Source organism: Rhinopithecus roxellana, chromosome 1, assembly GCF_007565055.1.
Source record: "Rhinopithecus roxellana isolate Shanxi Qingling chromosome 1, ASM756505v1, whole genome shotgun sequence".
Taxonomy (NCBI): domain Eukaryota; kingdom Metazoa; phylum Chordata; class Mammalia; order Primates; family Cercopithecidae; genus Rhinopithecus; species Rhinopithecus roxellana.
This window is the reverse complement of record NC_044549.1, coordinates 70,301,137-70,322,916: the sequence shown is the minus strand read 5'-3', so window position 1 is coordinate 70,322,916 and position 21,780 is coordinate 70,301,137. Positions and strand designations below refer to the sequence as shown.

Below are 21,780 nucleotides of genomic sequence, written 5' to 3'. Positions count from 1 at the left end.
GTCGTTTATCTTGCCTATTGTCTGTCTTCCACCAACTAGCATAGAGACTGCTTTCTAGTTTGTTCATGGATTTCTTGAGTTTGGCATTTCTTGAGTGTGGCACATAGCACACACTTAAATATTTGCAGAATGAAAGAGGAGATAAATGATATAAAAAACATGATCATGCCATCTTTTACATTCTTGAGGAAAAAATATTTGCCATCCATTTAATTTTATTTTAAGCTAAAAAAAACAACACTTCATCTTTCTTCTAAGATTTAATGAGACTATATGGGGCTATCTACTGCCGCACAGAACAATGTAAAGCGAGGTTTTCAGGGGCCAGGCTCACTCATCAATGGCAATCTCCGAGGGAATCTCCGACCAGAGGCGGGCATATTTCACGGGGGTGACTTGTTCCTGGGGATCTCGGTCCACATGCATGTGAAGCATGAGGCGGCAGAAGGACGCCCTGAGGTCATAGGGCAGGTTCTCGTCAGACATGCAGCGGAGAATGAGATCGACATCCAGCTGGCCTGAGATTTCATTGATGGCCAGGTATTGCCGGTCCAGACACATCCTGGCAAAGAGGTTCAGTTGATATCTAGAGGAAAGAACAAGGGCACACAGCTCACGCTCCAGAAATCATTCAGGATGAATGCAGGGTTGCCTGGGCAGCCCTGACTTTCATGGGAGTGACATTTGGCCAACTAAACTCATACATCAACACCCCTAAATTGCTCTTGTACACCAGGATTTTGGCTTTGGTACCAAGCAGATAAAAGAACTGTTCAAGCTGTGCAATAGTGTGTGGGTTGACAGCCAACAGGAACACGTGTCTCTCCAGCTGTGTTGGAGCAATTCTGTGACGACCTTATTCCATTAGGTCTTTGTTTACTTTGAAAATAAATGGGGAACGCTAAGGCCTAAGATGGTTGTCTATTTCTATCCCTTCAGCTGTTTCATACAGTAAAGACCATGTAGGAAATGTTAAAGATATCACACATATTAAGCCTACTTAGAAATTTTATAACATTTTAAAGATCTTATATCATGTAAGTCACTCTAATTCCTACACATGTAAAAAAACATTTCATGTACAAAAGTAGGAGACTCCTCACTTTTCATCTTCATCCAATTGCAAGTGAATGTTGTTAACTGGAACTTGACCAATTAAGGGACTCTTTCTCATTCACTTGGGAGAAGATTCATCAAACACTGAAAGAGTAAACATGCTTGAAATGTGAAATAACAAGGAAGCCATAGGCTTTCAAACTAACAAATATTGCCTTCTAACTTAAAAACCCTATGTATTTCTAACAATCATGATGTGAAGACATCCTCAGCCTCATTAGATGTCAGGGAAATGCAAGTATAGACATGACTCTATTTCACACTTATAAAATTACTAAAAATTAAAAAGCATCATGATATTCAAGGTTAACAAAGATATGAAGAAACAAAGGTTGTCATCTACAACTGGTGGGCATGTACACTGAAACATCCAATTTAGAATTGCTTAGTAAAGCTTAAAATATGAATATGCTCCAAGCCCACCTCCCAGTGTGGAATGGAAACTCATACATATGCTCAGAAAAATTTGAATGAAGATGTTTTCTGACATGAAGAACTGTGGCATATGACCAAATATCAAACAGCGATGAAAATGTGATAAATCAATAAAACAGAATATCATCCAGCAGTCCAAATTAAAGAAATACATCAACCTCTATTAACACAGATATGTTCAGTACCCATACTGAATAAAAAAGGCAAGTTGTAGAATGATATTTGGAGTACAGTATCATTTATATAAAATTTTAAGTAGAGATAACATACTACATATGATTTATAGATGCATACAAATGTAGCACACAGACAATGTTGATAGGATGCACACATCACATATGAATGAAAGAGAACAGAATACAAGAGGCAAGAAAAGCCATTTTATCTGCAAAGTTTTATTTATTTTATTAAAAACTAATAAAAGCCTTGCTTTATCTTCCCTTTCCCTTTCTTTTAAAAGTATTTATTGGTTCACTTCCCTTCTTTCTTCCCCTTCCCTTCCCTTCAGGTGGCGGGGCTGGCAGGTCTCAGAGCTGGAGCCAAGCAGACACTGCGGACTGAGGAGGTGGCCGGCAGAGGTGAGACAGGTACACACAGGGAAACGGGCAGACAGGTAAACATACAGGGAATCACGCAGCTAGAACGAGTCATGAAATGGAAAAGATGAAGGCTAGAATAAACCCCACGGTGCTGGAATGGAATTGGAAGTATTAGTGTAAGCACATGATTTTTATTATATATTTGTGCAGTTATAGAAATAGATATGTAGATGAGTATATAGATACATGTGTATATACATACATACATCTTCTGGCTCTGTCTATAAACATTTGGTGAGATTGGCACTATCACCTTTATTTTGCAGATAAAGAAATTAGAGCATAAAATCAAACTTGGCCAATGTCAAAAAGCTGGTTAAGTGAAGAGGTCAGGATTTCACCCCAAGCCTGCCTCTTACATACCTACCACCATATCTACAGGCCATGCTGCTTAAGGATAAATTATCACCAGGGACTGATGTGAGCACTCATCCTTCTTGGGACCCAGCCACATCCAGATGTCAATTGACTGAAATCTTACACTCTAAACTCCTAAAATACACATCTGGCTTTTTTCAAGACAATCTCACAAGATGACACCTTGCGATTCCTTGAAGTAATCAACAAACCAGCAACAAATTCCTAAGTGCCACTGTTTTGGGGCAACCAAATCTGAGCCCCACACATGTCCCACGCACCTGTAGTAGCTGAGAACGTCTCGGTCTTCCTTCTGCCCTTCTTTAGCGTCCTGCGCCAACTCCCTCACACTCTTGCTACGAATCTCTTTGTTGCTGTCTCTCCAAAACAGCCACACCTCTTCCTCATCTTCTCCTGCCTCCAGAGCACTCTCTCCAGTGGAAGAAACGCCTTCAAACTCAAAACGAGAAAGAACCAACCTGGAAAAGAGGAGGAGGAAGGAAAAGCTCTATTTTTTTTTTTAATACTTTGATATCTAGCTTCACTTTCAGCATAAAGACACACGGAAAGCCACTTTTTGTTTTGTATTTCACCCAAGGGCAGAGCCGCAGAGAGCCTGACATTAATGTCTTCTTATACCGTAACCCAGTGGTTCTCAACTGTGGTGCTGCTGCCCCCAGTGGACATTAGGCAATGTCTCTGGACAGGTTTTTGGTTGTCACAACTGAAATGGAGAGGTGCTACTGGCATCTAAGTGGGTCGGGGCCAGGGACGCTGCTAAACATTTTACAGTGCCTAGAACAGCCCCACAACAAAGGATTACCCCGCCCGAAATGTGAAAATACCTAAACTGAAAAAGCCTGCAGCAGCCCAAGCCCAAAACTGAGTTATACATGAGAATCAATGCAGTATCACTAGCTCAGGACATAATTTAGTATTTTTTTTTAATTGTTGCCCATATTACTGGCACTATACTTCTCAGGAAAATTGTTCCTTTGCCAAAAATGAATTACTACTGTTAACAAAAATTCTTCAGACCAATAAACACATTCTGAACAGTAATAATTTAAAACTCCTCCCAACACGGACTTAATCTTAACACTGAATATTAATTATGTCATTTGAAATTTTAAATTGATGGTCACACAAAGAGTTTTAAACTCTTAAAATGTAACTGTGTAAACTGCTCCCCAGCGAGTTTACATGACTTTTAAACTTGTATGCAAAGTAAGTGACCACTATGCAGAGGAGGCCATACCAAAATCAAATTCAGTAATTCTCCTAATCAAGACTTTTCCAATAGGAAGATCAAATGCCAGCCATGCTGACTTTAGATCAACTCAAAAAACGATAGGGCTAGGTTTTATTCCTCATGAGCACCAACTCGGAATGAACCACACGTTTTCCATCTAAACCCCGGCTCCCCACTCACTTGGTCTCAATCAGGATGTCAGCATTGGTGGGATTCAGTACAGCTTTACATATTAGCTCCTGGGTCACTGGAATCGACTTGTTCATGGAGACACAGAGGTCGGAGAGGTAATCTAAGAATCTAAATGGAAACAGAAACAAAACATTTTCCATAGCTAGAGCAGAGGTTAGGCTCCTGGAGCCCAACTCTCCCTTAAGTGCACAGGTCCAATGTATCTTTACCAAGACATGACAGCAGCATTCTAGGTCTCGATGCCAGTGTTTATGGCACCACCAGAAACCCACATGCTAGAAAGAAGGAAGAGGAAGCAAGAAGGAAAGACAGTAGTGGTTGTGGTCAAGGAAGAGGTGATGAGGCAAAGGTGAGAAGAAGGAATAAGACAAGAAAGAAGCTTACATAAGGAAGGTGTGGTGGAGACCCAGGGGAACCACAGTGGTGAGAGGCAATGCCCTGATGTTTGGCTACCTGCGTTGGAAGCCCAGTTAGGATCTTATTAGTGGAGTTCTGCTACGGAGCATTAATTTGGGGAAATTACTAATTTCACTGTGCTTTAGTTGAGGCTCATCTACAGAAAAGGATAATGTGTCACTTCTGAGGGCTGTCCTGAGGACTAAATGAGATGATTAATGGGAGTGCTTCCATTGCTCACTAGCTGGCCCGTGAGCAGGCTCTAGAAAATGCGGATTATTTTCATGGGTGGTAGTAGGTGTTTTTACAGCAACTGTGTCTGTGCTCCATTATAATCATTTGTGACACCCACACTGTAAATTGCTTCCTGCTTCAAGTGAAAATGTGAGTCTTAATTAGAAGGACAAGAGAAGGGGAAAGAAATGGGGAGAGGGTGTACAAAAGAGGAGCAGATCTGTGTGAATGAGATACAATCAATAGAATTCACTAATCTATAATAAAAACGCTCAACCAACAAATGAACTTGCAAGACTCTTACTGATTATATTGAGGGAGGGGAGTGTTTAACTGATAAGCAAGGGGTGCTAAAAAGTGAATAAGGCCAAGTGAGGTGGCTCCTGCCTGTAATCCCAGCACTTTGGGAGGCCAAGGTGGGCGGATCACAAGGTCAGGAGTTTGAGACCAGCCTGGCCAATATGGTAAAACTCCGTCTCTACTAAAAACACAAAAATTCGCCGGGCGTGGTGGCAAGTGCCTGTAGTCCCAGCTACTCGGGAGCCTGAGGCAGCAGAATTGCTTGAACTCAGGAGGTGGAGGTTGCAGTGAGCTGAGATCTCGCCACTGCACTCCAGCCTGACCGACAGAGCGAGACTCCATTTCAAAAAAAAAAAAAAAAACAAGTGAATGAAAAGAGTGAGATCCAGTCATTTGCAATAACATGGATGGAACTGGAGGTCATTATGTTAAGTGAAATAAGCCAAGCACAGAAAGACAAACATCGCATCTTCTTACTGATTTGTGGGATCTAAAAATCAAAACAATTGAACTCATGGACAGAGAGAGTAGAAGGATGGTTACCAGAGTCTGGGAAGGATAGTGGGAGGGCGGCGGGAAGGTGGGGATGGTTAACGGGTACAAAAAAAATAGAACGAATAAGACCTACTGTTTGACAGTAAATGGGGTAATTGCGGTCAATAATTTAATTGTACATTTTAAAATAACTAAAAGAATAGAATTGGATTCTTTGTAACACAAAAAATAAATGTTGGAGTGGATGGATCCCCCATTCTCTAGAATGTGATTATTTCACACTGCATGCCTCCATCAAAACATCTCATGTACCCCATGAATATATACACCTACTAGGCACCCATTAAAATTAACAATTAACATTAAGAACATTTTTTAAAAAGTGAATGAGTGGCCAATAACTGTCATTTACTCTGCATCTACTAAGTGCCATGCACGTCACATGCATTTATTCTCATTTAATTTTCATAACTACCCATTTAGCAGATGAGGAAATTAAAGCTCAGGAAAAACCCAAGCTCATCCAGGTGGTACATACTGGAGCTAGGAATGCACCCCCCGGGTCTCATTTTAACACCATGTTCTTGCCACTACTCATCAAAGAGCCTCACCAGACCTAACTAATCAAAACTTGTCACTAGCAGCACAAGAAAACTAGTAAAAAGCACCAGCTAAGTCCCTGCATCTCAAAGGCACAGACACCATCCTGCATTGACCCCACTCCCACCTCACCTGGGCTCCCTGTTCTTTCGCACCAGGCTGACAAATGTGTCAATCTCTGCCGCGGTAATGTGTTTTTCCAGGAGTTTCCGATTATTGTGGAGCAGGGCAGTGATAGTGTCTTCGGCCAACACATCATAGCCAATCTGCTTCTGCATGAAGCCAAACTGCTTGGCTATATACTCCTTTATAGGGAGAGAAAAGAGACATCAGCAGGAAGGACAAATGACAACATGGTTAAGTGTAGAATAAAGAAAGCAGCAACGTTTTCTGATGAGAACTACTGCTCCTCAGAGAAATTACAGTATAAGTGACAGTCTTTCTACAACTTTCTGTCATACGGCAACAGCTGCAAACTCCTTCACTTCCTTTATTTTACTAAGCCTGCCACACCAATGTAATTAAGCAAAATAGCCCGTATTTACATGGGGATATTTTATTAAGTGTACAATATAAATTTTAATCGAGTGATTTATTTTTCAAAATGGTTCAAAGCTGGTTTTCACCTCTAAATGTATTCCTATCTCAAGAGGACTTAACTGTGCCCCCATTGACCTGCGCTGCTAAATAAACACAGATAAAGCCTACCTGGATATCTGAAACAATGTTACCCTGTTTCATTTCCTTTATTTGTGGTCAAAATACTTTTTTAAAGTCAATGAGTGCATAAGAAGTTCAGGAATACCTAAGAAAATCCATCATATGCATGGAACTCAGGAATACATCTCTGGTTTCTCTTTTGGGATCAGGTATCACATTCCATAGAAATATTTGTGAACTTAAGGAAATCTCTTACAAGTACGTATTTGTTTCTATTCAAAGATGCTTCCCTGGCCAAGAGAGACTGCTTGCTCAAAATTCAAGTGGCCCTTGAAATTTGCTTTAATTTTTTTCCCATGAATTCCTAAATCCCGGAAACGATTTAGGATTAACATAATGAAAACAGGCCATGTTTTTCAGCCTGTACTCTATAAGGAGGCATTGTTTAGGAACTCATCATCTGCCAACCGGCAAAGGATCCATAAACAACTAAGCAAAGATGTCTAATCCAGCAGTTCCAAGAGGGACTAGTTTGTTTCCTCATGTACAAGCAAAGTATCTTGACACACCCTACAGACCCAGATGCATCCTCATCTGAAGATGGAAGAGAGGAACAGAATAAAATTTCTCTAGCTATTGGATTATAGTATCAATGCACTGAAGGTGAATTTAAAGCAATCACAGCTTATCACACTTCAAAAAAAGCACTATTCAAGATCACTATCTTTATGATGACACGACAAAAACCCTTAACTACAAAGAAAAAAGTCTAAAAGTCCAGGTATAGTGGCAGTCAAAACCTTAAAAACAAAAGCCTTTTGCACCAAAAGGCAGGGATAGTTCACATAAAGTGGTAAGAGTCAAGGTGATAACAAGCATCATTTTGTATGCCTATGGTACTCCATGTGGCACAAATTTTCTAAACCTCAGCACTGACATTTTAGGCAGGATAATTCTTTGCTGTAGGGGGATGTCCTTGGCACTGCTGGGTATTTGAGAGCATCCCTGGCCTCCCCTCACCAGATGCCAGTAGCACCAAGAAGTTGTAAAACTCAAAAGGGTCTCCAGACATTGCCAGATATTCTTCGGGGGACAAAATTACCACCCCCAATTAAGAATCAATGATGTAGCAGCACAGTTCTCAGGTTTCCTTAGAATCTGAAGGTTGTTTGGAGCCCAAAGAGGTTAGAACATTTATTTCATAGGAGACTATACATTGTGTGTGTATATATAAATACACATATGCTATGTATAATACATAAAATATAACTATGTATAAAATATATCTATAAACAATGACTTATAATGTCATAAAACATGAACCAGAAACAAAATAAAGATCATGTTTCTAGAAAGAGACGGAGGATTTTAAAGGTGGCAGGAAGAAAAGACTCCACTATATCTTTAATATAAACACAATGGCATCATCTCACCCCTAAGCCCTAAGGGAATATGCCATTAAAAATTCTATAAATGTAAAACCAACTCCAAAACCAGAAATCTCATAGAAAGCTATCTGCAGAAGAGAATTCTCCAGTACGTTTCTTAATGATTCGGTAATAATATTATTCCTGGGCTTGTGTTTCCTTCCCAAGAGCAAGCTTAACACTGAACTATTCTCTATCCATTCTATAAATAGATATGTGACACTAAAAACTCATGAGGAAAGTACATAAACTTCAGGGAGGAAACTGACGACCACATCCCATCAACGTTTAATCCAAACCTGGTTCTTCCTGTAGTCTTGCTGCGAGTGTCTCAGCACCCTGTAGCAGAGCCGGCAGATGTGTCTGAAAGGAGCGTGCCGCTGGTCCCCGAGCTCTTCCAGGCGAAGCATTGGGCCATCACCGCAGTCTGTGAATGGGGCTTGTAACAACTTGAAGATCTGTTTGTGAAAGTGAAAAGCAAAAATGGCAATCACTTAGGGCTTCAAAGCTAACTCTGTTTGGAAGTAACGCAAGCTCAAGGGTGGCTGGATTACATCGGAAAGTTTCTCTATCCAAAGACGTCCATAACCTGAACACTGCATTCAGCCCATCAGCTGAGACGGGGGACTCAATGAATTAAGTCTACCTGGACTTCACTGGTCCTCATATACCTAACAGCACAGTGTTTAGAGCAAAGTGTTTAAGAACACAGACAATGGAATCAGCAGATTCTAGGTGGAAACACATACTTTTATTACTTCCTAGCAGTACACATCACAAAGTAAACCCCCATTTCCTTACCAGCAAAATGGAAATAATAATGCCTGCATCACAAAGGTGTAGTAAGGATGAAAGTGGATGATAATTTTAAGTTGCACTAGTGCCAGCACAAGTAATCAATGAAGGCTCCTGCCATGAGTCAGTTATTTTCTGCCTCTCAGGAATTACTACTGTACAAATGAGCATGGGCATCAAGCCAGAGGTCTAATTTGAGAATCATCACATGAAACAACAGCTGGACATTTACTCTTGAACTGGAAATTCTTGTTGAAACATGATGGATTGTTAATAAATTCTGTCTATCGTAGACCAACATGAAAAAAATAATCTCAAATCCCATGTTCCATGGGGAACAGTGGGACTTGTAACTAATATGTTTCTCTTTTAGCTTTGGTGGCCAGGAATTCCCATGGCAAGCTTGTGGGCTAACCTCTAGTTGGGTTAGAGAATGACATGGTATGCATCTCTGTGCATTTAATCTACTCTGGATTTGTCACTTTACTGCCTGTAATTTGTCTTTATACCAGTCTATTTACATTTACATCCAACAATATCATCTATGTATTTCCTGTCAACCACTACTCATTCTTTATGGAAAGATTTTGTGGTGACTTATAGGGCCCTCTATAAGAGCCTATATAGGCTTCTGAGTGTATAGAATATGCCATATCACCCAAATGTATGAAATAACCTTAAGGTCACATTGCACTTTATATTATTTTTGAGGAAAATAAAGTTGTCAACTGAGTGTTTCTTGAGGTTCCTATAACAGGTAAACTCTCACATGATTGATATCCAACAAGTATGGTAAAAATCAATTGAACTGAACTATCAAGCCATGAACAAATGCTGAAGAATCTTAGCTGCATATCACTAAGTGAAATGTGCCCATCTGAAAAGGGTACATACTGTATGATTCCAACCATGTCACGTTCTGTAAAGGGAAAACAAAGGAGGCAGTAAAAACATTCATGGCTGTGAAGGGTTAGCAGGAAGGACAGATGAATGGGAGGAGCACAGATGATTTCGGGGCAGTGAAGCCATTCTGTATGGTATTCCAATGGTGCCTAAATGGCATCATACATTTACCAAAACCCATAGAAAATAAAATGCCAAGAGTGAACCCTAATATAAACTATGGACTTCAGGTGATAATGATGCATCAATGTTGATTCATCAAATTGTCACAAATGTCTCACTGTGATGTAGGATGTCGATAGTGGGGGACGCCAAGTATGTTAGGGGAAGAGGAGATATGGGAATTCTCTGGACTTTGTGCACAATCTTGCTGAGAACCTAAAAGTGCTCTAGAAAATAGTCTATTGAAAAATCAATTCATCAAGCCTTTGAGGTATCACCAATATCCCTTTGAGGGAATCACCAATATCCCTCAATGATCCCATTGATTTCTCTTTTTCTTTTTTTTTTTTTTGAGACAGATTCTCTCTCTGTCACCCAGGCTGGAGTGCAGCGGTGTGATCTTGGCTCACTGCAACCTCCATCTCCTGGGCTCAAGTGGCTCCTCCTGCCTCAGCTTCCCAAAGTGCTAGGATTACAGGCATGAGCTACCGCTCCTGGCCATCCCATTGATTTCTCATAAAGCCAAATCCCCAGTATGCCACATCTCACCAACCTGCTTGAGGATATTCTGTTCTCTCATCAGTTTCTGCCGTTCTCTGTTGGGCTTGGAGAAGACAACTTCAAGAACATCTTGACCAGAATTAGTTCCACCAGTGACAAAGTAAACCAAGTCTTCCAGCAGCTTGGTTACAGACCTTAGGAGGAAAGAAGCTATTAGAGACAGATGTGCTCAGTGTTCAGCAGGCTGAAAGCTTTGCCTTGGAAGCCTTCTGGACTAACGAGCCAGTTAAACAGGAGCAGACCCGCTCTTTCCAATTTCTTTGAAACTGACAACCAAGGCCAAGTACCACAGAGAGTGAAAGACACGAAAAAAATCATTGTCCACAAAAGGATGATCATCTTTATGAAATATCAGACACAAAATTTTATCTCACAGTAACCTCATTCCCTGACATTTAGTAATGTGGTGCTAGAGACCAACTTAGTGACAGAAAGAGAGAGAGGTCTTCATCATTTTATTATTATTATTATTATTATTATTATTATTATTATTATTATTATTATTATTTTTGAGATAGAGTCTCACTTTGTCACCCAGGCTGAAGTGTAGTGGTATGATCTTGGCTTACTATAACCTCCACTTCCTGGGTTCAAGCAATTCTTCTGCCTCAGCCTCCGAGGAGCTGAGATTACAGGCACCCACCACCATGCCTGGCTAATTTTTGTATTTTTAGTAGAGACAGGGTTTCACCATGTTAGCCAGGCTGGTCTTGAACTACTGACCTCAAGTAATCCACCCACCTCCGCCTCCCAAAGTGCTGGGATTACAGGTGTGAGCCAATGCGCCTGATCTTCATAACTTTAGAGAGTCAAAAAATGAATGTAAAAGTACTGTTTCTTAAAAGTTACAAATTGAAGCCACCCATAAATGCCAAGGCCTGCTACCCCATGTTCAGCTGACCAGAGTCACCATTCTCTCCCTCCACTATGGATGTCAGAAACTCTCAGTGGGGGAGGACGGCTGTGCTGAGCACGTAGGAGTGCTCACCTCCTTTCATTCTGGGTGATGGTGCCCTTCTCCAGCTTCCCAGCAATGGAGCCCAGCACCTTGCTGGCATCATTGGCAAAGTCCAGGTCCCGAACTTCAGCAGGAGAAACGGGAACTATGGCAAATGCTTCCTTATCCTCCTTCACAGGAGAGGTGCCAATCTGAAATTCAAGGTGGTCCTTGTGAGATAATCTCTTGGATGGGAAGGATAAGACTTTAATCAAACACTACATTTACAAGACATTGGCTGATCCCAAGATATTGGAGCTATCTTGCAGTTAAAATGACACAGGAAAAAAATCTGGAAGGACGTACTCCAAATGGTTAACAGATGTTATCTCTAGAAATTGGTATTATGGGGACCAGTGAGGCAGAAAAGGGGCACTACTATCATTTTTAACTTCATTTGTTACAGGCAGCATGTCAGATTCTCATAATTAAAGAAGATGTTTGTAAATATATAGAGAAAAAGCAAATATGGAAAATGGTAATTAATGATTCTAAGTGAGGAGCATTATAAGGATAGACACTGCACCATTATTTCAACTTTTCTATAAATCTAAAAATGTTCAGTGAAGAAGTAAAAAATTCCAATAACCTTCCCCAATGCCACAACAAAATAAAAGTTATATAAGAGTGTCCTTCCATTTTTTAAAAGAAAAGCCCCATGTATATGTATTTATACTCTATGAGCCAGAAGACAGGGGAAAGGAGAAGCAGGGAGAGAAACTAAAGGGGCTGAGAGAACATTCATGTATACTGAAATACAGAGAGGAATAAATAATAGAGATTGGGGAAAATCAACTAGATACTTGATGTACCTCACGATACAAGAAAACATTCCCCAGCCCAAATTATCCTTCAGTCAGTCATGAAATGTGGTTGAAATCCAGATAATTGCTCAACCATTAGGGCAGAAGCCATAGAATAAAATTAAAAAGTTCTAGTTATTTCAAAAGCCCTAGGTTTGCTCCACTCAGGTCTCTTGGAGAGTATTCTTTCGTCACATTCAAGTTCGGCCATGACCACACTCTCGCCAAAGCAACAAAACTCCACAGCTCCATACTCCCTAATGTGTCCTCAAAGAAGCCCTTTCATTAGGAAACACAAGACCAAAAAGAGACAGGCAAGTCCCAGGACTTACTTTCAGCATCACGGGCTTTTCTTCTTCCTTGTCAATAGGAATATTTGTGCTGTGAACCCAGGTATTAGTACATAGGTGTCTGAGCCGAACATAAGAGTTCCTAACAGCGAAGAAAGGAGGGTTTTAGGAAAATAAATATTGACGTTTACTCTATAGCCCCTAGTCTAGAATATAATCTATCAAAATACAAATAGGAAAGTGGTTTCCCACTGCAGACACTGGGCAATACACACAAAGGGACAAATGGTTCTGGTCCAAGCCACATTCTGATGCATTTACAATAGAAAAGCATTCATAACGACTCCACAATTCCTGTTATATGCTACACTTCTAAATATAAGATCATACTCCATGAATGAGTGTCTCAGCATAAAGAGAGCAAGAGACAGAGCAAAAGGAAGTACTTACGGGGTATATATTAGTGCTTATAACAAGAAATAATAATACAGCCATGATTGAAATTTTCATATGGATCAGGGAAATAATAAATTATAGCATAAAATTTCTGGAAAAAAATGAGTATTTACTAATCTTGCGGTAGGGAAAGCCTTTTGAATCATGCGACAAAATGTAAGATTCCTAAATTTCAAAAGTAAAAGCGAATAACTCTCATGACATAGTTTAAATTTTATATCATCTATATAGAAAAAAAAAAGAACCATCATAAATCAAGTTGAAAAAATACCACCAGAGCCTGGGAAAATAAAAGAGTAGCACACTGCATTAAAAGGTTATTACTCTACACACAAAGGGCTGTTACAAATCGATAAGAAAAATATGAATATTGAAAGTGACAATGGGAGAAGGACACAAAGTGGTAATTTAATAATGAAATACAAACGACAAAGAAGCATGGAAGCATAGATTCAACCTCCTTAGTATATGAGTTACACAGGGTAAAACAGTATCATTTTATTGTTATCATATTCCAAAGATCTTAAAGACTGATAAAACCCAGTATCAGTAAGAGCTTAGGGAAGTGAGTCCTATGTATTGTTGGTGAGAGTGTAATCAAGTAAAACTCTGAAAAGAAGTCTAGAACCTTGTAGAACACATAAAATATATCTATCCTTTCATCTACCAGTCCTATTTTCAGGTATTTTTCCTTCAGTGGTGATAGCACAGGTACAAATGAGGCAAACAGATGTTCAACAGAGCATCATGTATAATAATAAAAACTGTAAACAATCTGGTATTTCAATAATGGACTTGTTAATAAAATACAATTCTATTCTATTGTTACAATGTAATATTAACATATTACATATTAATAATTATATTAATATATTGTATTAATACAGTATAACAGAACAGTCCAATAATGAACCAGTTAATACAATATTAACTAGTTGATACTACAGTTATTTAAAGATGATTACAATTGACTACATCAGTTCTGTTTTTTTTTTCCTGTGGAGACAGGGTCTCACTCTGTTGCCCAGGCTGGAGTGCAGTGGCACAATTTGGGCTCACTGCAACCTCTGCCTCCAGGTTTAGGTGATACTCCCACCTCAGCCTTCCAAGTAGCTGGGACTACAGGTGTGTGCCACCATGCCTGGCTAATGTTTTGCATTTTTTGTAGAGTCGGGGTTTCATCATATTATCTAGCGGGTCTCAAACACCTGGACTCAATCAAGTGCTCTGCCTGCTTTGGTCTCCCAAACTGCTGGGATTACAGGTGTGAGCCATGGTGCCAGGCCTGATTACAACAATTATTTAAAACGATGACAATTGATATTCATTTGTTTGGAGATATGTATAAAACATAGTATTCAGTTAAAATATGTTTAAAATAGCTTATGATCCCATCTATAATAAATGATACAGTCATCTCTGTCTGACCAGAGACTTGTCTAAAACTACATAAACCAAAATGTTACTAGTAGCTACCTCTGAATGGTTGAAACACAACTCATACTTCACAAGGGGCCATACGTGTAATCCATAAACGACACTGACATTTCCATTAACCAACATCGCATTGAAGAGTCAGAATTGCCCAAACAACCCTATCTGTCTTAAACATTTAAGACTTTGGGTTCTGCTATGGGACCACTGACTTATGATATGTTGCTTAAACTCTCTGAGCCTCAGTTTCTTTATCTACAAGAAAGAGTGACAGTAATACCTATCTCTCACTGGATTTTTTGAGAAAGATTAAATTATATAACACAAGTGGAGTACTTAGTTTGTGCCTAGCATGCAGTCAGCGCTCAATAAGTATCAGCCATTATTATTAATATTGTGGATTCTGTTAAGAGTAAGCTTTTTTCCCCATTTATAGTCTAGTTATTTCCCCTCAAAAAATACATTCTTAAGCAACAAAACTAAAAGTGAAATTTAAAAAAATAACTAAAGATTTCTGATCTAATGTCTCAACACTTGTTAATAAAATTTACTATGCACACAGTGAACTTTAGGTATTTTATGTTCTAGAATCTTTCTTTTCAATGGTTTATTCTATTTCCATTCAATTTCCTAGTTTCCTCTACTCCCTGCCTTTTTCCCCAAACCAAAGGCTCTCCTAAGGTTTGGGGAAGGAGGAAGGGAGTAGAGGGAACTAGGAAGACTGAGCTACTTGGGCTGAAGGTTTGGCTTGTTTACCTAAATATAGCACTTCTCATTCAACTACTGAGAACTTACCAGTGGTAAGCCATTAAAAAAATTAGTTGCCATACTGGGCAGCCAGTCCAAACCTTTCACCAAATCCTTCATAAAAATCTAAAAGAAAAGGCAGTAACGATTTGGATCCCAAGAAACCCGGTCAGGCCACCCATACAAGACTTGATTCTTTGGGGATAAGCAATTTTAAAATCATACCTTGGGACAAGGCTGTCGCCTCCACGGAGAGTGGTGGGGTCTAACTCAAAAATGGAGGAGATGTCATTGCCTTCGGGCACAGAGACCAGGGAGTACACCATCTTTTCTTGGGCATTCCGCAACCTACTTCGAGAGGCATCCTGATCAGGGTCTACCTGAGGAGGTAAAGTCATCAAATCAAGAACCGTGCATGCCAAACCCTTCACTCTCTACAATTATTCCACAATCCACAGGAACGGAGAAGAAAGGATCATGAACGTCAGCAGGTGGCAGCAAAAGGACCACAGTTACAGAGCAGTCCTAAAAGATGACAACTGGCCATGCACCAAGGATATTTACACTCTACCTCTTTATGTTGCAATAAAAATGTTCTGGCTGGGCACAGTGGCTCACGCCTGTAATGCCAGCACTTGGGGAGGCCAAGGCAGGTGTATCATGAGGTCAGGAGTTCAAGACCAGCCTGGCCAAGATAATGAAACTCCATCTCTACTAAAGATACAAAAAATTAGCCCAGGCTGGGTGCAGTGGCTCAAGCCTGTAATCCCAGCACTTTGGGAGGCCAAGGCAGATGGATCACCTCTGTTCAGGAGTTCAAGACCAGCCTGACCAACATGGCGAAACTCCATCTATACTAAAAATACAAAAATTAGTTGGGCGTGGTGGCAGGCACCTATAATCCCAGCTACTTGGGAAGTTGAAACAGAAGAACAGCTTGAACTCGGGTGGTAAAGGTTGCAGTGAGCTGAGATAGCACCACTGCACTCCAGCCTGGACGACAGAGTGAGACTGTCTTAAATAAAAAAAAAAAAGTTTCAACAACGTGGAGTTACACTAATAGATGACCATGGAAGGAGTGCTCCAGCTGATTTAAAAAAAGAAAAAAACTCTACACAGGTACACCCATCTGCAGGAGCTCAGGGAGAGGGGATTTTGAGGAAACTCATCCTGCAGATTTGGTTATGGGTAGCTGTATTCATTTACAGTGACAATTGTCTACTGACAATATGATACAGCGACCTCCCAGGAGAAAAACTAAAACAAAATAAACCTGAATCCAAGTGTTCGTAAGCAGCAACCCCAACGCAGGCAAAAGAAATATTTGGGAAGTCAGCGTAGCCCTGAAAAAGATGTCCATCATTAATTGAGAGGGCTGCTGATGACAGGTCTGGAAAGACGGGCCTCTGCTGCAACATCAGGGATTTGCCTGAGAGCGAAGAAAATCTCTGATAGCGAAGGCTGAGGAACGATGAAGAAAACTTTCCCAAGAAACTAGAAAAACACATTCTAGGCTCGAAACCCCATCTGCCTACAGAGATTCAGGGAGGGGGCTTAGACATGGAGCCTGCTCAGAAGGGCTTGGCCAGCTCGCTCTCAGCCCGGCAACTGTACATTGGGTGATTTTCCATGTCTAACATCCTCGCAGGATGATATCATCCACCTGCATCTACTGAGGAAGCACATTTTCTTTGTCACTACAGCCTGCTTTTCTTAGGCTGAAGCTCTGCCTCCTTTCTAGACAGGGAGGAAGGAGACTTCACCAGGAAGACAAAGGAGTCAAAAACAGAAATCAAATCAAAGGCAAAGGAGAGAGAATCTAACTTCACGGGGCCTGAAATGCCGGAGCGTAGGGTGACAGCCTGTCAGTTCAGGCGCAACTCCCAACCTCTATGTATGTTTTTTTAAAAAAGGTTCTTTTAATACCCAAAACTTGTATCTCTTCTCTTTCTCACGCTTTCTCCTCTAATCACTCATCCCTTTACTTGAACAAATCCCAGACCCTTTATTCTATCTACGCTAAAGGAGGAATCACCTGGAGAGCGACAGAACACTTCTAAAACCTCAGCTTAGGAGCAAGAACTTTGAGCAACATTTGTTCTCTCCTAACCACCTGGCAAAGCACTCCACATGCCACTTTCAAAATAAACTCTGACCCGGTTATGGTTTGAGACACAGAGCTCAGTTACAGGTCTGGCAGTTAAGTTTCAGAGACCTGTGGGAGTCGAGAGGAAAATCACAATTGCATTACGTCCACTGTGTCTGGAAATGCGACTGAGAGGCAGCGTCCTGACATCATTTCAGTGTGCAGTCGGCGCCTGCCACCTAGTGGGAAGAAAGGCACATGTGCAGAAGCCTGGCAGAGGAGCAGGAGCCTCTGGTGGTCCTTTTTCTCCCTCTGGCGCCAAGCAAATGTCTTCAGGGTCCTGAATTTAGAAGGACGAGCACCACAAAGCCGAGTGAGGTCTGAGGCAAAAACCACAGACACTGAAGCTGTTCTTAGGGAAACCAACCAACGACCAGCATAGAATGAGGCGCCTCCTCTCCCAAACTCAAACAACTCGAGGTTTTCCACCAAAGTTTCCAAACCAAGAAGAGTATGGGGGGTGGGGTCCTCCCGGTACTAACACTTTGCCACAGAGGCAGATCTGTGCTGTTGGCCGTGTGGGTGTCGGGTAAGACCCCCTCTCCACACACCCCTCCTCCACACGCAGCCCATCCCCAATCAACATCAAAGTAGCCAGAGTGATGCAGTCTAGATCTGCATCCAAGGCTGCTGGCACATCCACCTCTCTGATACCAAGAAGCACGAAAATGTCAAAAGACCACTGAACTCTGAGGGAGACTGAGATGCGGGATGAGTCAGGACCACTCTCAACGACTGCTTCCTCCTCTGTACCAGGAAGATCCTGAAACCCGCCCTAACTCCTTTCATACGCTGCTGTGCAGCCCAGACAACCTGGTGGGTGCAAAGGCACAAAACATGCTAATGATCTTGGAGAAGTTGAAAAATGTTACTTGTACAGATGAAGGAATTGAGGCTCAAAGAGGGAAAGTAACTTGTCCAAGGTCACACAACTCATAAATGGTACGTCTGGTATTTAAACTGGGCTCTTCCTCCTGCACAGTAAATGCCAGTCTTCCCTCCCATACCAGGAGGCCAGGAGAGCAGCCCTCTACCCGCCAGAGCACAAGGTTCACTTGGACATCAGTGCTCACTGAAAGGAGCTGCAGCCTGCCTAATCTCAGAGGTAAGACTTCCTCTGTGTCACCACAGACGGCAGCATGGAGACCACCGGATGTCGGCCACACAGAGGCAGCTCCTTCTCTGGAAATAAAGAAGGTTCAAGGACAAGAACCGTCCTCTGAAACACGATGTCCCTGCCAGTCTAAGTGTTCAAACAGTAACTACATTAACATGATGCAGAGAAGTTTTGCCACAGAGTTCCTCATGCACTGACAGAGAGTTAAACTAGGTCAGGGTTTTCCAAGCCGTATTAACTGTGAAAGCAAAGCTTTCAAAATGGACTCTAGAAATAGGGTGACTAGGATGAAAAGAAGGAAGGTGAGCCTTGGGTACCCCAGTAGGGAGCAAAAAGGGGAGGAGAGGCTCCCCAGTAAGTCCACAAACCCACAGCAGGAAGGTCTCAGCTAGAGTGTCTTTCAAAGCCAACATTTCACCAACACATAACTAGAAGGATAACCGTGACAGCAGAATTCACAACTCTTTCCAAGTACAATTAAAATTTGAATTCCCTTCACCCAGTTCCCTTCATTAATGTACCTTAAGAAAATCCCTCTATTTTTTTTTCAAAATCTTGCCAAAAAAGAAAGAAATACCCTCAATATCACCTTCCAGGCCCACTGAGATTATCATGAGACACACGTCAAACCCAGGAGCAACTGTTTTTCCTTAATCCTAGACCAGAATCAAGCACTCCACAAGAAAACTATCTTACTTATACCCATCATTTCCATGGAACACAGCCACTGCTTTCTTCAACCCATAAATGTGGACACCTGAAGTCCAAAGTGTCTACATATCAGCATTACTTGGCGATAAGGTCTCCAGAGAAAGATACATTTTGCACTTAAAATTCTAAACCATATTATACACTAAAGCCTATTTCTGACCTTGCAGAAATCAAGGACTGATTAGCTGAGTATCTAATCACATGCCAGGTGCACCACGCCTCATGTGTTACCTGCCATAGCCTCAGTAACACTATCCCCTCACATACTTATTCCCTGAAAAAGCTGTGTGAGTCACAGATTAAGGTCAATAGCAGTAAGACAATTGGTTTTAAAAGGCCATCTTCTATATAGGGCACCACTGTCTCCAACCCTAGGAGTCTTCCAAGTGATACCATGAACTTCTCCAACTTAGAAATGGAGACCCCGTTATTACACACAGAAATACCATCATGAACAACAGTTCCTGGACTAATCGAGACACAAAGGACTATGGTCCCTCTCAAGGGAAGCACAGAACATGATCGTGTTTTAAGGGCGCCTAAGGTTTCTCCTTCCCCAGCACTCAGTGACCACAGTGACAGTTTCTTAAATGGAGCTCCAGATCATTTGGCCGCACCCTACCAGATGAAGACAAGAAAGCTCTTGTCCATACTTACTGAGGGCTGAAACTCCAGGCATTCTTCCTCAAAGTCAGGGTCTACCTGATGAAAAAGAATCATTAGGAAATTAAAACATCCATTGCTTTCTTAAGGACCGGGCCCCACTTGCAGGAGACTTCAAAGCCTGCAAACATCCTTGAACAGCTAAGAACTTGTCCATTCCCTCTGTTCACAAAACCAGCATGCCACAACAATGACACAGGTCACATGGGTACAGCACACATGGAACATCTACCAGTCACCAAGAGATGGCTCTCAAGTATAGACAGAGGAAGACAATGAATTCACTGGCAAAGCAATAGTTAGAAGCCTGAGATGGATAAAAGATCAATACACAGTCACTGATAATCCTGCTTATTTTTAGTTAAAAATAAAAAATTTAGGCCTCCAGCAAGAGCTACATTAGCCTCAAAACATAGCAGATAAATGCCACCACCGCTAGTCTTCAGGAAACCACATAAATCATCTCTCACAGCTGATTAGCTGGGTCTGTAATTCCCTATGGCTTTACCTTAGGTTTGAACTTAGACTTCTTGATCTTCAGTTCTTACATATATCAAAATCACCACTTCACGTATTAGGCAACGTAGGGGGCTGAGCACACTTAGAGCCAGCCTTCCTCGGGTCAGGCACAGGAGCAGTACTGACACCCACCATCACCTCGGAAATCTCTCAGCGGTCTCATGGGTGGTCCCAGATAACAGTGGGGGTCTTTTGATGCACGACTAGAATCTTATAGAAATATGCATCGTACATCTCCCAGCAGACTGGAGTAAAACTCAACATCTGTCACACAGTAGGATGGCTCCTTCATGTGACACAAAAATTAAAAGGTAAATGCCTCCTGTCCTTCAGCACTGAATCTGTCGTCTCCTCAAAAACTCTTCACAGACATTTTTTTTTTTTTTTTTTTTTTTTGAGACACAGTCTTGTTCTGTCACCCAAGCTGGAGTGCAGTGGTGCGATCTTGGGTCACTGCAACCTCCACCTCCCGTGTTCAAGCAATTCTCCCACTTCAGCCTCCCAAGTAGCTGGGACTACAGGCGTGCACCACCACACCTGGCTAACTTTTGTAGATACGGGGTTTCACCATTTTGGCCACGCTGATATTGAACTCCTCAGCCTCCCAAAGTGTTGGGATTTTAGGTGTGAGCCACTGTGCCTGGCCCCTTCACAGACATTTAAGGTAAAGTTAATTTCTGTGGTTTTTTGACATTCCTACAAGTAAAAGACCAGCCACTGTCTAATTCCACTAATGCTGTTTTTCTTTATAAGATTATTATAAGTAATTATAAGATTATCTACTTCTTTATATGTCTTAGTGCTTCTAGTTCTACATACCAAGTTTCCGCTGCAGCCTCAGTCGCTCATGCTAGGTGTGGGGCTGGTAGACAAGACGTGGGGAGGGTACCATATAAGAGCAAAATGGAAGATAATACTGAAAACCTAGATTGGCATTATCTTCTAACTTACTTTCTCCCCACATCTTGATCAGCACCCCTGTCACCTACTAAAATGTGGTAATCGTTTTTGACTCTTCTAGGGAAATGAGGCAGAAAGAAACAGAAAAACAGAAGGAAAAGCAAGGTGACTGAGTGTATTTCCCTAAGCCTTTTACTACACGATGGCTACAGCGGAATGAGAGAAGGTGATGAGGTGCATCAGCCTTGAAAGAGAAAACCACAGGGCTGCTGCTTACCTCTGCTGCCAAGTAATGCCCCGTGGCCAGGTGCTTGAAACGGAAAAGGCTGTTCCAATACCCTGCTCCGCCCCGACACGGGTCATGCTGGACCACCTGCAAGAATGATCAACAGGAGTCAATGAAACGTCAACCTACACTAGGAAGACATTAAATTGGAGGCATCACAAATCATAGTTCAGGAGTGGTATTTATAAGCTAGAAGAAAAAATCAGCATTTTCAAAAAACCCATTGC

General features: G+C 41.4%; 1 protein-coding gene across 4 annotated transcripts in view; it reads right to left on the bottom strand.

Annotated features, from left to right (window-relative positions):
- The window catches only part of ITPR1 (inositol 1,4,5-trisphosphate receptor type 1), a 353,524-nt gene that overhangs the window by 173,602 nt on the left and 158,142 nt on the right, over positions 1-21,780 (bottom strand). For 2 of the 4 annotated variants that reach the window (XM_010365717.2, XM_030921814.1), the window contains exons 11-21: positions 21,545-21,640; positions 19,843-19,887; positions 15,437-15,591; positions 12,617-12,716; positions 11,473-11,633; positions 10,477-10,618; positions 8,363-8,521; positions 6,109-6,281; positions 3,940-4,059; positions 2,789-2,986; positions 335-586 (exon numbers count right to left, since the gene is read on the bottom strand). In XM_010365717.2, coding sequence (XP_010364019.1) covers positions 335-586; positions 2,789-2,986; positions 3,940-4,059; positions 6,109-6,281; positions 8,363-8,521; positions 10,477-10,618; positions 11,473-11,633; positions 12,617-12,716; positions 15,437-15,591; positions 19,843-19,887; positions 21,545-21,640 — 1,601 coding nt within the window. The remainder of the gene's footprint in view (positions 1-334; positions 587-2,788; positions 2,987-3,939; positions 4,060-6,108; positions 6,282-8,362; positions 8,522-10,476; positions 10,619-11,472; positions 11,634-12,616; positions 12,717-15,436; positions 15,592-19,842; positions 19,888-21,544; positions 21,641-21,780) is intronic. The other 2 variants (XM_030921842.1, XM_030921846.1) reach the window with 1 other exon arrangement.